This window comes from Thunnus thynnus, chromosome 14, assembly GCF_963924715.1.
Source record: "Thunnus thynnus chromosome 14, fThuThy2.1, whole genome shotgun sequence".
Classification (NCBI taxonomy): Eukaryota; Metazoa; Chordata; class Actinopteri; order Scombriformes; family Scombridae; genus Thunnus; species Thunnus thynnus.
This window is the reverse complement of record NC_089530.1, coordinates 4,971,438-4,988,937: the sequence shown is the minus strand read 5'-3', so window position 1 is coordinate 4,988,937 and position 17,500 is coordinate 4,971,438. Positions and strand designations below refer to the sequence as shown.

The window sequence follows — 17,500 nt, the reverse complement described above, 5'->3', positions numbered from 1 at the left end:
ATGAGGGAGGTTGGACAAAGAGTTCAGCCCAACCTGAGCCCGTACGCGATAACATCCATAAGACGGACATTTAGACTGAAGAACAGGTATGTCTTCAATTTTCTAAAATAAACTGTACCTATGTAGTACATCATTCTGCATCATAGTATAGTCCTACAGTATTAGGTCTATGCTCCTCATTGAACAAAAAAAAAAGGTTGTGTTGATGTTACTATGTATAGTATGACAGTATGTAAAAAAGCACCTAACCAATGACACCGTTTTCTACAGAACTGCCAGTTATGACTGTTATGACTACGTGCCATTAAGTGTCACTGCACTAAACTATAACACAGTAACAGCAGTAGATTGTGTCCTATTGGCACTGCATAGATACATTCACACAAAGCAGTATGTGACCTAGCCAGTAGCCCCAATCTGGGGGTGTGTGGTGGGGGGGTTGTCTGTGGGGGCACCTGCCTTGCCTGTAGCTTGTAGTTTTGACTGAATGTGACCCAACCCACCCCCATCCTTAAGTGAAAATAATGTAGACATTGTAGTCCTGTGTTTTGAGTTACACCATATTCACAGTACAATGTATGCATTTTGTGTTACAGAGAGTCCTGGACGTCGACGCAGCTGCACAACCTCATGAGTTCATTTACATCGATGAAGCTGGATTCAATCTAGCTAAAACCAAGCGTCAGGGCCAAAATGTTATAGGACAAAAAGCCGTTGTGAATGTCCCAGGGCACCTTGTTTGCCGCCATTAGTCTGCAAGGAGTTCTCCATCACCATGCCACCCTAGTTCCCTACAATACTGCACACATAATCACATTTCTGGTATTGTATTGTTATTCTTTTATTGATTACTGTACTGAAATTCTACTTTTCTTTGTGTTTTCTTGTTGTTGTAAAAACCTGCAATGGCAAAAAAGTAATTTGTATATATTTTTTGAAGCCTTTCTATTGTGTTCACTAAAATGTGAGTAGATGTACTGCATGTATGAGAAAATTAAAAAGGTATACAAAGTGCTAAAGACAGCAGTGTTTTGTATAAAGTACATCAGTGTGTTGTTGCTGCTATGAAAGAGTTATTCAGACGGTGCGTGTGTGTGTCCTTTTGTTGCAAAAATGCCATTTTGAAAAGAGATTGTTAGGTTTTGATTGCAGTTTGAATTTTGACATAGAAATGAGATGTTTAGTCTCTCCAAGTATTGTGTATTATTTGGCTTGTGTGTAGAGTTTTGACACAATGAACCAAATTCCGCAACAAGTGTGTAAGCACTCGCAAAAAACTGTAACAGAACATGCCGTGTGTGTGTGCGTTTGCGCGCGCGCGCGTGTCTGGTTGTCTGTGTGTGTGTGTGTATGTGTGTGTGTGTGTGTATGTGTGTATGTGTGTGTGTGTGTGTGTGTGTGTGTGTGTGTGTGTGTGTGGGTGGGTGGAGCAAAGCTGTCGACGTCACCTCTCCGGGCAGCTGCTCGGTTTCAGTTTCTCCTGCTGCCTTCACGTGCTCCTCGTAAATTTACTGGCCATTACAAAATGGATTCTGTCACGCTGCTGTCTCACTGATAAAGATAAAAAAACAGAAGGGAAATAGTGGCGACCTCAGCCGTGCAGTCTGTGTTTTAAGCAAGTCAAAAGCTTTAGTGTTCCTCTGGAATATAAATAAATTCAAGGCTAAAATCTGTCTGCAGCTGTTGCCTTCAAGTCCCACAGGGCAACTTCAAAGGAATGCATCCGCACAAGAGTGTTTCACATAAAAGTCCAACACAGACTGAAGCTTAAAAGATGAAGGTTGATTGCTCAATTGATTAGTTGGTTGATTGATTGACTTTGAACACAAAAGGAGTACTTTACATTCAGCAGGCAGATGCTTTTGTCCAAAGCAACTTACTGTAAGTGCATTCAAACTCAAAAGGAACAAGAGCTAAATGTCATCAAAAACTGGAAATGCAGGTCTCCCAAATAAACTGCACATTCAGAGATGCCTTAAGTGCTGCTTATAGCCTTTTTTTATTAAATGACATTGAACTACGCATTCTTGGCAAAAACGAGCCAAGGCAAAAACGTATAGATTGTCACAGCCTTGTTTTTTGCTCTCCGTCATCTAAATGTTACATCTTGGTAAACTCTCAGATATTTATATACAGGATTTACTCTTTTTCAGTAATGGACCAGGTGCCACACGTTAGCCCGTCCATTATAATCCAGTCAGGTCATGACAAGCAGAAATGGACATATTTACGTCTTATTTTCCTTGTGACCTCTTTCTGTGAAGTCACAACAACTGCGGGACTTTGACCTCGCAGCGCTCGTCTATCAGACTGCGTCCTACAGTTCCTGAACGCAGCAGCGCTCCAGTGAGCGGAGCGCAGGCAGTTTCTCCTCCTATCAGCGCCATTGTGTGACAGAGTCTCCGGGAGCGAGGACGGCTTGTTTTTTCGTAGCCGACAGGACTGTTTAAATACCCCCTTCCTCTCTCATCCATGTTCCTCTTTCAAACTCCGGCGGACCTGGACACGGTAAGACACCGTTTCTATCTTTCAAAAAGCTAAAGAAAAACAGTCCGGCGCGGCAGTGTTACCTATAATGAGTAATAGACGCGGTGAAGGCTGCTGTTTTCAGTAGTGCGGTGGGGTAGTGAGCTCTGCTTGGAAAAGTTTTCGTATTAAATGGATAATATCTACCGGTAATTGACCTTTTTATCTCTGTCTGACCAAAACTCATTCCAGTTTCCACTTTCCAGTTCATCACTGCGGAGAAACGTCTGACTGATAAACTTTTTATTTCACCGAAACACATCGACTGCTTCCCTGAAATACTCTCACTCGTCGGCACACACTCCTATAATAAAAAAACTCCACTTTGGCTTTTCTAAAATGTCAAAAGAAATGTCTGAAATGACTTAAAACGGCCTAAATCTGTATAAATGTTAACAGTATTAAGTGAAAATGTATTTATGGACAGATATAATGACAATTAAGCCTAAATATTGGAAGCCGTGTTGTCAACAGTATGAAAGATGCACAAAAGCCATTCACAAGCACACATACTGCATATGTGATTTAATTTTCATTGATCTTTTATGTGAAACTTGTTTCTGTTCACCTGTAAACCAGCTGTGAGGTAGTGAAATGTGTGTTTTTTGCAGCGTACATGAAGTGATTTAGTCTCTAGTGTGGGACCGTCTCAGTCAGTGAGGCTGTTGTGGTGAGTGGAGGGGCCTCTTGTTTCGTAACGTGCACCACAACACAGCAGTCTGCTCTTTCTAATGACAGTGGCTCTTCTTCACTACTGTCGGCTCCTCGCGCTGTGACCCTCGAGCTGCACGTATGTCACATCTCAGGATGTTTTTCTGAAGGGAGGACCCACGACCACGTAGTCTCGCACCAGACCACAGAGTCTGATCAAAAGCTGAAATCCATCTGAGGAGGAGTTGGTAGACAGGTGTGATGCAGTCATACAGCTGTCTGTAGATGAGCAGATAACCACAGTGAGAAGAAGGGAAGCCTAGTTTTTTGTTGCATGGGGAACCCCTCGGGAGGTCCTCGGAGTCTAGATTAAAAAAACAACGTAGATTTTAAATTTCAATGGAACATTTCCAGCTAAAATATCTATTCTGATCAATTTACAGTCAACAATTTAATGCTGAGATTATCTCAACAAACTGTGCAAAAGTAATATGCCTTTAATTTGAAAATCCACTCCCTTATCTTCATTTAGCAGCCAGTATTCCCTCCAAATCCCTTAAATTTCCTCCCAGCTCACTACTGGTATCTTCCCACTCAACATATCAATACTGATCTGGGAAGAAATTTTTGAATTTGGCGGCAGTTTAACAAAATAAGAGCGTATCTTTAACACATATCCTCACAGGCAGTTTTAAAGAAACGTATAGGAAGCCACAAGAGAGGTTGCAGGCTTTTATTGTCAATTTCTAAAGCAAGAACTCAATGATATGCGAGTTGTGTTGCTGAGGCTACCCTGTGAGGGACGGATGTAGCAGCCTGCTCTATATTGTATACCTTCACTAGCTGAATTCCTGTAAGCAGTAATAGTAATAAGGCTCCCAGTGCAGCAGCAAGGCTCGCACTGGGTTGATAAGGATTATACTTAAGTAATAAGGGTGCTGCCGGCAGGGAAAAAATGATGACACTTGCAGCACTGAAGCATGTGCTGCTGTAACAAGGTGGGCAATGTGGTAATAAGGCCCATACTGCTGTGATACCACGGGCGCTGCAGTAATAAGGCAGATATACTGCAGTAATAAGGCGGATACTACTACACACCCAGTGACCAGACGTATCGACGCCGTAGATTTCTGTAGTTTTCTGAGGCTCCGTCGCTGGAAGTGTCAAGCTGTGTTTTCTCCCTGAAGAGGCTCGGTGGAAAGAGTGGAGCGCTCAACGGCATGTAGACACGTCTGCTGACCTAAATCTGCTCTCTTCTTCTGCCTTTTATTTATAGACTTAAGTGTGTGTGTGTGTGTGAGAGAGAGAGAGAGAGAGAGGGAACGTTTGTGTGTGAATACACTGCTGACCAGAAATCTGAGATGGACAGTCACTTATTTTACATAATGTGTTTGTTATTGTGTTTTAATGTAGAGATTGTGTTAAAACTATACATGATGTAAACTTTTTGCAAAGCAGTGGATCATCCCTGTAAATAACCTTAAGAAGATGTTGAAAGCTTATTAGAAATCTGGATTTTGCTGTGAATGAAAATGATGGCAGAGAAGAAGTGAAAGGATTGATAAGAGCACCTGTCAGGAGTCTCTGTTGCGACTGGTAGATGTGCTTTCTGCCGTAGCTGTGATCAGAAACCTTCTACAGTCTAACACAACAACCCACAACCCAAAAGCATTCAGCTTATTTTCATATATGACAAACAAAAGCATCAAATAGTGACATTTGACAGTGAAATTCTGACAAATTGGTTGCCCTTTAATTACTGACTATAGTTTCGTTATGAGTTCATTATGAGAAAAGTATTTACAAGTCAGTGACTCTGTTGCTTCGCCCCCGACCTTTGCACTCCCTCCTCGCTCCTTACTCCTTCACACTGCTTGTTATGTTGATAATCTGAACCTGAGATCAATCTCCAAACTGCAGACACCTTATCTTGCAACGCAAACACTTTCAATCAGCTGTAGAAAGAGCCCAGCTGTTCGTTCATACAAATACAAATCGGGATCGCCCTCAAAAATGAATGTTAATGCTGTTTACTGTCGACAAAAACAAGCATTCAGCTCACTTTTAATCAAAAGAGATATCTGAGGATCAAAGAGCGCCTTGGTCAGAATCCTCCAGACGTCACTCAAACACAAACTCCTGTCGTTTTGTTGAATCTATCCTGAGCTTCCCATGCCGGGCGCTCACACCAGTGTCTCTTTATTAATGGGATGCTGCATGTTGCGCAGTAGAAGCTGGGGTGTTTTGTAACCAGGTCCGTCATTATGTAAGAGATCGTAGTGAATTCCCTGTCTGATACCCAGCTGACCCGTGTCATGTGAGCGTTTATGATCACTATGAGGGAACACACGCACGCACACACACACACACACACACACGTACGGACATTGTTACCAGCCGCATGATTGGCTTATTTATTTTGCTTCTGACTCTCCTCTACCATCTGTCTGTGGTTGTTGTGGTTCCACAGCAGCACTTCTGAACACGTTTCAGCATATTTCAGATTGAAAGTGCTCGATTTAGTGATAGTGTTTAATGTAACTAACACTAATACTGGTCTGACTCCAGGCTAGAATATAACTCATAGTCATGAAAATATTATAACATTAAAAGTTGGTTTAAAAAAACTGCAAAATGAAGCCACTCGAGATCCAAAAAAACAGATTAAATGATCGTTTTTTATTGTTATTCACCATCTCCATCACATGTATGAACTGAACCTTGATTTTTTTTACCTTGATAAGTCTTGAAAAATGTAACGGTGTCACTTCAATGTTTCAGGTTTTGGAGTACCACAGAAAGAGCAGCTGTTGGGGGGGAAAAAGACACACATGTTTTCCTGGTGGAGGGAATTTGCCTGTTATTTTGCAGACCAATGCAAAAGAGCGGCTCAAAGATTTCAGAGGAAAAAATAGCTGGCGAGCTTTTCGATCGTGATGGGTTATTCATGAATACCAGGTGTAACGGCGCAGGAACTCAGAAAACTGTAATAAAGCAGTATAACGTGAGTAGATCTAGCTGCGGTGGCGTGTATGGTAGCAGTAGTAGCGGCGGGAGAAACAGTAGTAGTAGTAGCTATCGTCATGGTGTAACTGTATCTTAAGTTGTGTGTGGAAACATAGCTGCTATTGAGTGCAGTGGGTCTGGTCAGGCGAGCACTACAACGCACTATCTCTTCCTCTGGGTTTTGTCTGGAATGTGTTTACTAGTTCTACATTGTGTGTGTATGTGTGAGTGTGTTTGTGTTAGGGAGAGAGACACACACACACACACACACTGAAGAGTGAGTTAGACAGTGTCGTCCTCATGTGCAGAGCTGGATGTGTTACGGCGAGGAGGAACACAGTCATGCCAACGTGCTACTGTAAGAATATGTCATAGTACGCATACAGCACAGTGCTACATCTACCTGCAGCAGTGTAGCACGTGTGTATGTGTGTGTGTGTGTGTGTGCGTCCATACTTTGTGCATCCAGAGAACCTGAAATAGCCCGATGTGGAGGTGAGGGGGAGGGGTGGATGTGCAGCTCAGGCATGGAAACCAGCGTATCCGGTTACAGGATCATAATATCACTGCAGAGTCCATCCACTAGCACTGCACTACTGCATGACACACACACACACTCACACACACACACATACATACATACATACACTACAGCCAGCTCTTGCATGCTCTATGCATGGGTGTGTGTTTGCAGGCACAGTTGACAGGCGAACACTCTCATGCATGCACACATATTTGACATCACTAGTGTTTTTATCGTTTGCAGCCTCGTTACATGATCAGATTTATACTTTTCATTTATTCATATGTTGCTGCTTGGTTTATGTCGGGCCCACTTGCCTGAACTTTGCACGTAATATTATCGTAACACACACTTAGACACCGGTGTGTCTTTCTGAGATTGAATGAGAGATTTTGATGCTGTTCTATTCTAGTGCAGTTAACTCTTACCAGTCCTCTTATGAAGGAGACAAGCGGTGTAAGCCTGGTTCTCTGTGGTTGGTTTTTTTGGGTTTGTATCAGGATATTTTGGTGATATTTTAGGCTGTAGGCAAAACCAGACAAGTGTTTATTTTGAGAAATCTTGCTACCTGGTGTTCTTTTCACAGATGGGATCACTGTGGAGCAGGCAAAGCTAAATGCTGGATATCAGCTCACATTTTTGCGGAGGACTCGTAAAATAAGATGAGAGCGGAGCTGCAACGTAATGATGATTATTTTCATCATTGAATATTTTTTTTTCAATTAATTGTTTAGTCTATAAAATGTAAGAAAATTGTGAAAAAAAAATGCACATCACAATTTCCAAAAGTGCAAGGATCATATAAGAAAAGCAGCAAATCCTCACAGTTGAGAAGCTGCTGTAATTTTCTGCATTTTTATTTAAGAAATGTCAAAAATAATGATCAATTATCTACACAATTTCATTTTCTGTATTTCACAAGACGTCTGAGTGATTGTATGTATTGATATTGTTACAAGTAGTGTCATATCTTGACACTCATATGATATTAGACCGGATTGAACCTGATTGTAGTGTAATACAGCATTTTCATCAAATTTCAAATCCATATAGCGTGAGTTTACTGCTGCTACTGCTGTAAATACTCTTGTATTGTCACAAACACTTTGTGTCCAATTTAAAAGTAATGATTATTGAAAAAAAAGCTTATTGTGAGCTTCGGTTTAAAACTATCAGTAATGCCGCTGACTGACCTTCAGAAGTGCTGATTGGTTAACCTCTTGTCATTGCCGGTTACCTCTTTGCTCCAACGCTTCTGCTATATTAACCTCATGGAAAACCTTACTCGTGAGACAGTTTTCAGTGGTGCGTTAAGTCACAGTGACCTTGAACGAAGACCGCGGCTCCATTTTGGATTGCAGTACTCCTCCGCCGCTGTGCGTTATCTACGACTCATTTATGATCTGTTGTATTCATATCTAGAAATGGCTCATAGAGTGTAGGATGGTCCTGGGCCTGTGAACTTTGACAGTCAAGTGGAGAGGGGAGGGGAGGGGGTGGAGGGGGGGAGAGAGGAGGGGAGGTGAAGAGCAGAGGGAGGATGAAAAAGAAAGATGGAAAAGACATAAAGGAAAGAATGAGTGAAGAAGAGAAGAGGTGGAGGAGAAGGAGAGGGAAGAGGAGGATAATGAAGTGGAATGTAAGGGGTGGGGCACCTCTGGTATGTCAGCCCTGCACTCTGTATGTGTGTGTGTGTGTGTGTGTGTGTGAGTCTAAACACCCTGCCATGAGTCAGTGAGTCAGACATGCGCAGCTGCTTCGCCTCTCAATCACACACTCGCAAACTGCTTTGAAACTAACTCTGTCGCTCTCTGTTTCTGTCTCTCTCTGATTCGCCATTTTCCTCAAAGCTCCATGAGCTGCTGCAGTCAGTGCAGAAACTGAAGTAGTCAGCGGGAAAAAGTCATGGACACCTAATGTTAAAATGAGCGGAGGATATGCAGTTGATCATAAGAAAGCATTATGATCGGGGCTCGACATTAACTTTTTAAGGCACTTGTTCTTCGCACAAGTAAATGTACCTTTCACAAAGTCACTTGTCTGGGTAAAAATGAGAAACTAAAGACGCTCTAACTTCCCTTTCATTGGGAATTTTATGCTGTTGTTCAACATCTGTGATGTGAAAACATCATTTCCACATTTCCACACAGTGCACTGCAGTGTTTCTCCTGCCGGCTGCAGACAGCACTGTCAGCCCAAGTCCAACACACTGAGCAGTAGAGGTTGTACCTGCGTCTGCTTCACAAGTAGTTTATCCGACTTTAATATTTTATACTTATATGATATTATTGTTAGCGATTCACATTGACATTCAAGGTTAAACATGAAATATAAATATCATATTACAGTAGGGTTTCTTATGTCCTAGGCCTGAAAAACTGTAAATGTAATTATTGGACTGCCTGGTTGCACTACTAGACTAACTTACAGTTACAATGACTGGAGGAATAAATGCAATGTAGGGATGCTGAGCAAAACTCGGGAGAGACTCAGCAGCCAGACATCGGCTGAGATTGTCACTAAAATGAGAATAGCTGGTCCACCTTAAAGGTCAGTCCACCTTAAGTGAGCCTGGTCAGGTTAGGCTAACCCGTTGTCACTAGCTTTTGGGTAACCCCTTCACTTTATCAGCAGGTAAGCGGGACACGGGAACTTAAAATAGCCAAGTTATGAGTGGTACATAACCTGAAGACAAACGTTTTTTTGTTTGTTTGTTTGTTTTCAGTGACTTTTAACTTGTCTGGTGGGGCGAGTAAATTTCTCTTCCACTTGCTCTACAAAAAATCCACTTATACATTTGCTCTGATGTTTGTCCAGCTCTTGTAGCTCCAAACTTCAATAAAAAACCTGCAAAATCACCAATAATCCTGAATCTATACTAAATAAAGTAAGCTCATGTTAAATGTCAGGATGATCGGAGCTTATATGTGCGTTTGAAGATGTTTTCAATCAGTCTTCCTAGTGTGAATGTCACAGCTCACTGCTAGGCTCCAAATTGTTTCCCTGCTTTGAGGGACTTTTTACTTAACTTGAGCCACCTGGACTGAGATGCATCAAAGAAGAAGTAGGAAGCGACATGGCTAGAAAACATTATGAAGAGTGTCTTTGAAAAGTAGATGTACTTTTACTTGAATTAGCTGTCTTAGATTCTACGTGTCTAACTTTGACATCACCTGTATTATATTTGTTTTCTGGTTTCCCTCCAAGGAACTGAAACACGGAGACTAATGGCAGTTGAAGCATCCATTAGCGGCGCTAACTACTGCAGAGCTCATAAATTTGTCCCTTTGGGGGAAAATTTTGTTTATTGACCCAAATCAACTAATCAGTCATTGTGTTTGTGACAAGTTGTGCTTTGTTTGCAGCTGGTTTATTTTCAAATTATACGGCTAAGAAAAGCTCCAATTAAACCAGAAGTTGCAAAAAGGTACTTTACAGGAACATTGTTCAGTTGGAAGTAATTATTAAACATTTACTCCTCTGAAAACAGTTTCCGTTTTTATGTTTTTCCTTACAGATGTCTGTTAAAGCAAGAATGTTTTGAGTAATGCCGGGATCAGACTACACGATATTATTGTCTTTCACAATGGTCGCCATGTCATAGTCACTGCTCATGCTAACTACTGACCTCTGGTGTCTCATAAAAGCTTACAGTGTTGGCTGCGCTTGCTAGTTGCACGTTAAACAGCTTTTATTTTGCTAAATGCGCCAACTGTATTAAAGGAATAGTTCGACATTTTGGCTTGTTGGCTGTCTTGCTGAGAGTTAGATTAAAAGATAGACACCACTCTCATGTCTGTTTATCAGCTGTGGTGCTAAAGCCATGAAGCGATTAGCTTAGCTAGCTTAGCTTAGCTTAGCTTAGCTTAGCATAAGGACTGGAAGCAGGCTGAAACAGCTAGCCTGGCTCTGCTCAGAGTTAAAAAAAATGCCTACCAACACCTCTTAAGCTAGTTAATTAACAGATTGTAACACTTTGTTCATTGTTTTAGAGCAGATACGCAGGCTAAAGACAAAAGGGTCTCAGGATAGAAGGTGTTGGACAGATTGATAAACCCTCTTAGGCACATTTGTGATTAGTTTGGATCTAAATTAAATTGATTTGACTTCACAGGGCAGTTCAGCTGAGAGGAGCTGGTCCAGTGGTTTTTACATAATGTTAATATGAAACCGCACATGTACAGACCTTCTTGAGTGTCTTGCTCAAAGGCACCTCAGCAGCAGTTGTAGTAGAGAGCCCAGAGAACATCGCTCATTACCCTTCCACCTTTTACAAGACTAATCTAAATCTCTCACCTCCTCCTCCTCTTCCTCCTCTTCCTTCCTGCCCCCCCCCCCCCCACCCCAGCACCCCCCTCTTTCCCTCCTCCTCTTCTTCCCTCCCCCCCCCTCCTCCTCCTCTCCCCCCCCCCCATCCCATTCTTTGTCATCTCTTTGGGTGAATTCCCAGCTGACTCTGTTTGTCATGGCAACCAACCAGTCGTGGTGACTGGGCCTGCAGCTCACACTTCCTGTGTGTGTGGTTGTGTGTGTGTGTGTGTGAGGAGACGCATGCGCCGTGTGTCTGTGTGTGTGTATGTGTGTGTGTGTGCAGACAGCGACTGGCTGCATGAGCCTGTCAGCCTGGATCAGACTCAAACACACTGCAGCGATGCCTGTTTTTTCTTTCTTTCTTTCTTTCTTTCTTTCTTTCTTTCTTTCTTTCTTTCTTTCTTTCTTTTTCTCTCTCTGTCTTTGCCTTAATGTTTGTCTTTGTTCTTTCTTCCTTTCTCTGTAGTAACAGTGACACTATCAGGTAGCTTGATTAGTAAACTGTTGGAATATGTTTTTTTAGGTACTGTGGCTTCATCATCGTGCATTTTTTTTCTCTTTCTCCTCTTCCACTGTATATCTCCCACCCCCCCACCCTCAACCCTGCCCCACCCCCCCACTAAGTAACTCAATGTGCTATTCTAATATGGCAGGAGGAGGGTGGAGGGGGTTTGGCTTTAAATCTGGCCTATGATCCTGTGGTACAGCAGGGAACGCTGCTATTACATAACTTTGAGTGTGTGTGCAGGGCTACAGTATGCAGCGGTGAGGCTCCCATTGCAGCTGCTCTTGGTTTCAATGTATGTTTTTTTTAAATCCCCTGTTGCAGTAAGCTTGTTGCTTTTAAGCAGCTTCTTGAATTACCACATTTAAGCTTCTGGGTTTCAGCCTGCAAACTTCACTGCTGAATATGTCGGTGCTTCAGTGAGCTGAGATGTGGTTTGACGGCGATAATCAAATTCTGAGATTTTGTAGTACCACTGGACTTAAATCAAAGGCCAGGCGTGAAATTTTCTGGGAATGTCAAAATTATTTGAGGTGTATTCCAGACAGGAAGGAAAAACAGTTTGTCAAGGAAGTGCTCTGAATTAGTTACAGGAAGCCATTAAAAAGACCAATGGCGGGGAAACCCTGTATTTAAAACAGGTTAAGTTATTAAGAAAGATTTGTTTTTAATATGTTATTCAAAATGTGCTGATTTGAATTTTCACAAAGTTCCCTCTACTGTTTTCTAGCATCCTTAATGTTTTCCCCTGGACTAAGAGGGACTGGCCCAAAAGGGTGTGCTACCATGACAACTCAGTGTAAAATAGCCAAAACCAGGACTATATTATTCATTTCTGATGATATTAAAGCTGAAACGATAGTCCATTAATTAATCATTTGAACAGAAAATTGATCATCATCTTCACAATTGATTAATCGTTTTGAGTCATTTTTTAATCTTTTTAGTCTTCCACTGATTGTAGCGTCTTTTCTTTGTCTTATATGATAGTTAATTGAAAATATTTGGGTTTGGACCAAAATGGACCAAACAAGCAATTTGAATATGTCACTTTTGGCTCTGGTAAATTGTGAGGGGCATTTTTCAAAAAGGATTCATCCAATAATTGAAAAAATAGTCATCAGGTTATTCAATAATGAAAATATTTGTTAGTTGATGTCCTAGATTACAAGCTTAGAAAGGTCACTGATTTCTTAGTCGAGCATCAAATGAACTCCTGTCCTGTCTCTGGTTTTGTTTTCCAGATATATGTTTGGTAAAGGTGCGAAGCGGAAGCTGGACGAGGATGAAGAGGGGCTGGAAGGCAAAACGCTGGAGGCGTCGGTGGCGGGAGGGGGACTAGGCCTCGGTCCTGAAGGCCTGTCCAAGGTATCGTACACCCTTCAGCGGCAGACCATCTTCAACATCTCCCTGATGAAGCTGTACAGCCAGCGGCCGCTTGGCGAACCCAGCCTGGAGCGCCGCGTCCTCATCAACAACATGCTGCGACGCATCCAGGATGAACTCAAGCAAGAAGGCTCCCTGCGGCCGTTGCTCCTGCCGCCCTCACCGCCGCCTGACGACCCTATGGATGAGGGCTTTCGCGAGGCACCACCCTCCTTCGGTGTTTTGTCAGCAGCAGCGTCGGCACAGGTGCCCCAGCCTTCTGCGCTGTTGATGCCGGTGATCGTCCCACCGCCTTCACCCCACCCGTTGGTGCCTCCCACCTGCCAGACATCCCACACCTGCCCCGATCGTGTGGAGGCCTGCCCCGCCCCTCTGGAAGCCTGCCTCACTCCAGCCTCCTTACTGGAGGAGGATGGTGGAGATTCAGCCTTTTGTGCTCCATCTCCACCCACTCCTCCTCTGTCGCCTCCCCCTGCGCAGCCTCCACCGTTGCCGTCGGCACTTCTGGGCCAGGTGTCCCCCAGGGTCCCTGTGCCTGCCTCGTCCAATGACGGTTTCGCCTCCGCTCTGAGTGACATGGAGTTGGGTCCTCCCACAGCCATAACAAGGACAGCAGCAGCTAATACTACGACCGTGACTACCTCCCCAACTCCCACGCCACTCACCCAACCCTCCCACTTAGCAGCCCTGTCCCCAACATCCATGGGCCCACCCAGAGACTGCAGAGCCATGGGTGCTAAACCAGAGGCAGCTGGCGTCTTGCTAGCAGAAGGCCGCTGTGCCGAGCTTCGGCCACTGGACACTTTGCCCACACTGCCCACACTCCCCCCTGGCAGCCTAGCAGACATTTCCTCCTCTCCTTCCTCTTCTCCCTCCTCTTCCTCGCCCTCGGGGTTTCTCTCAGACTTGGCGCTGGATGATGTCCTGTTCGCCGACATCGACACGTCCATGTATGACTTTGACCCCTGTACGACAGCAGGGGCCGTGGGCATGACAGCGGGTGGCGGCCTCGCCAAACTGTCGCCAATGGTGACGGCGGACGACCTCCTCAAATCACTGGCCTCGCCGTACAGCGGCCCCACCCCCCAGGTTTCAGCCAATCAGCCTTTCAAAATTGATCTGACAGAACTGGACCACATCATGGAGGTGTTGGTGGGTTCGTGACTAGCAGACACCACCACCTTTGAAACACAAAGACAGTTTAATCCGGAGAACAGACTGGAATGAAAATTTGGGATGGATTTAGGGTTTTTTCCTGGTTGTTCTTTTTATGTTTGTTTTTAAAAAACTCTCTTTAAAGGTCGGTAATTGTAAACATCGATGGTGATGTCAATTAGTACTACTATGACAACTACTACTACTACACAACACTGTGCATGCACTGTGCTCGCCTTTCCAAATATGGAAATGAAGTAACCGGGAAACAAAGACACACATGAATTTGTATTTCTATACTTGTGAGGACCTCCATTGACTACGTTCATTCCCTAATTTAAACCTAATCCTAGTTCTAATCTGTAACACGGACCTAAGCCTTAACCCTGAAAAGTTACTGTAAATAGAAAAAATGAGGACCGGCAAATTGTCCTCATTCTGGAGGATCTTTGCAATCATTCTATCCTTGAGAGGACATTTACTCCTCACAGGTATAGAAATACAAGTGAACACACATAGACATGACACACACACAAACACACACACACACACACACTGAATTCATGGCTTTTAGCAGATGAGTGCCTTTCAAAATGACCACTTATTCAATTCCTGTTTTTACAGTATTTGTTTTTTTTTTCCTAGTTCTTTTCACTTTAACAGCCTAGAGAGGTCACTCCCTCGATGTTTTTAATTTATTCTATTGTATTAAAACTGTTATTAAGTGAGGTAATTTCTCATGATCAAATAATAATTATTTAATCTTTATCTTATTACAGATGCTGTTTTATTTGAAAAGCAAGCATAATAAGTTTTTACAGAATACATTGTTTTACCAGTGTGCTACATATTAGCTTGGCTATATAATTACGCTTCAGCAATAGCTCTAAAACATAGTGGTTTGTTGAAGCCCTTTGATAGAAGGAGGTGTCTGTTCTTGTACACATCATGTCTATGAATTCAGTTCAGGTCTTGTTTTTTTCTTTACCTTCCTAATTGGCAGGCACATAACTGTGCTGCATGCTATTTTACATAAACACGGTCGTATGGGCTAGTTATCACGCTTCAGTTACAGCAGAATTCAAATGAGCTACACCCACAGGAAAGTGTTTACATTGGAAGCAGCAGCAGCACCAACACAGACTCTCGCATCCCAGTCGGATGGACAAGATCTAAGTCCAACTTGAGCAGAGACTTCAGGCTCCAAAATCCACTCCACCACTTGCTTTTTTCTTTGAGTATTTAATTTGGCTTTATAGGACACAGAACAAATCAGCTATCACTGATTGCAGGGACAGTCATTGCAGCACCAATGTGACTCCATAGATTTCTCAGAATTGCATAAAGAAAAGGAAAGGGTATATTTTAGGGGAAATGCCTTATTTTGGGGGTTTTGATCCAACAGATTTAGCAACGAGTGACAGACAAATTGCAGTGCAAAATTACATATTTGCAGAGTATGTTTACTTGTGTTTAGGAAAGAAGCCCTTATATGCCAAATCTCAGGGTTCTGCTCACCTCTGTACATTGTGCAGGACAGTTTTGAGGTTGACCCCGAACCGCTTGGATGTTTTAAACACATACGATCGCTGAAGGGCTAAATCTGTCTCGTAAATAATTTGAATGTGGATTTCCACCGAAGTAGGAAACCCAAACCATGGTGTTAACCTGATACTGCAACCATGCAAAAGGCTCTGTTGTTTCAAAACACTACTCCCCTGCACAGTCCACTACGCATGAGTTTAGGCACAAAAAGACAAAATGTGATGGCTGAGTGCAGCATCTAAGATCTACATGCTGTTTTCCCAGCAGACCACACATGCACACAGTTTTTCATAGAATGGGAGTACTCAGTTTACCAGTCTAATGCTGTGTCCACATTTGAGCCTTTATATGCTGATCTACTGAAGTTAAATATAGTCAATTTTACATAAAATTCCCATTTATATTTTTAAAATAATGGAGTTGATGTCACGTTTAATAATTCAACAACTGAAATACAATTCACAACTGTCCCTAGTACACAGATTTATTTATTAACTGTCATGGATAAAAAAGTATAGAGGAGGGGTTTGCTATTAAAAGGATTTTTAAAAAAAGATTATCTATTAAGTGTTTTAGGCTAAAAACAGCATTACACAGTGATCTATACATTATCAGACTACTGACCTTCATTTAGAGTTTTTTTGTATCATGCATTCTGAATTAGACCAACATGTTGGCACCAGGATAGTTAGTTGCCTTTTGATAGTTACAAGGCCTGCAGAGGACACAGACATTAGTCGAAGTAGTTACAGGATAACAAAATAGAACAGGTTTAGGAGACTTCAAGGTGCAAATAAACGGTTAGTTTTTAGGAGCAGAACAAAAAGTTGTGAAATGCCATTACTTGCTGCAATATTCAGAAATATATTCATTATCAATGAATCAGTAAAGGTCAGAGTCATCACTTTGCCTCCAGACAGTAAAAGCAATGTGATTTCATAGGCTGAAATGTTGAAGGGAAAATCCACCCTGGGATACTTCTACAATGTTATTTATCACCAGTCAGTTATGTTCAGTGTATTACAGGAAGTATGTGGTGTTTCCTTCACTCAAAACATTTCTGTTTGCTACATTGTATTATGGCTTATTGGGGCAACTTTGTGAAATTGGAATCTCTGAATCTTTGATGAGTTTCTAACATTGTTGAATATCAGTGCAAAATGCTTTTTAAGCCCCCACTGTGAGGGGCTCACACCAAAACCTGATGTTTAAAGCTGCATTCATTCTTTTATTGGCCATTTTGGGGCAGCAGACCAAGCTGAAACCAAAATATCTGATATATTATACATCCATAGCATTCATTTGGAGTTGTCATCTGGCCACTTGGTGAACATAAGTCCAATATTCGCTCTCCTTATAGCTCTGTTTTGGTCTCCACCAACTCCTGAAGCAGGTGTTTGGCTCTTTAGCTGTGAAAATGCTCCACTATGTACGCTAGCTAGTAGCTTTGTTTGTAGCTTGTTGCAAGGCATGTAGCATAAAGCGTCACAGCCTTTTCACTAAAAACTACTGCCTGCTGTGGATACGAGCAAAGTTGTTGGACAGGAAACTAAAACAATAAGATAAAAATGTAACTTCAGAGTTTGGTGTTATTGTCTGTGGGTGCAGCACAAAAATATTTATTAGTGCAGCTTTAAATGACATTTTACATCATTTTAGCCTTTTCTGGTACCAGACTCCATTGTAATGCTGTGCAGTGAATCTCATCATTATACATATCATCTATAGTTATCACACAGAGAGACACTTCAGTGGATTGGAAATATTTAAGGGTGGATTTTTCCTTCAAAAGTAGTTAAGTACTTATTTACCCAACAAACCCTAAACACAGACATGCTGTGTCTGCCAACACAGCCTTGCTATGGTGTAAAATGGTATGTTAATGGTATTTC

General features: G+C 42.4%; 1 protein-coding gene and 1 long non-coding RNA gene across 4 annotated transcripts in view; one reads left to right on the top strand and one right to left on the bottom strand.

Annotated features, from left to right (window-relative positions):
• The window catches only part of sertad2b (SERTA domain containing 2b), a 40,995-nt gene extending 23,818 nt beyond the window's left edge, over positions 1–17,177 (top strand). The window contains exons 1-2 of one of the 2 annotated variants that reach the window (XM_067609398.1): positions 2,320–2,508; positions 12,767–17,177. In XM_067609398.1, the coding sequence (XP_067465499.1) occupies positions 12,771–14,072 (1,302 nt within the window). In that variant the 5' untranslated portion in view covers positions 2,320–2,508; positions 12,767–12,770 and the 3' untranslated portion in view covers positions 14,073–17,177. Of the gene's footprint in view, positions 1–2,319; positions 2,509–12,766 lie in introns of those variants that run through there. The other variant, XM_067609399.1, reaches the window with a different exon arrangement.
• Positions 2,438–8,899, bottom strand: LOC137196643 (uncharacterized). Of its 2 annotated transcripts, XR_010931287.1 has the most exons (3): positions 7,900–8,899; positions 4,276–5,984; positions 2,438–3,541 (listed from the first exon to the last, which is right to left on the bottom strand). It is a non-coding gene; the product is annotated as an uncharacterized lncRNA (long non-coding RNA). The 2 variants fall into 2 exon arrangements; XR_010931286.1 differs by having other exon boundaries at positions 4,276–8,899.
• Positions 17,178–17,500: the final 323 nt, after the last annotated feature.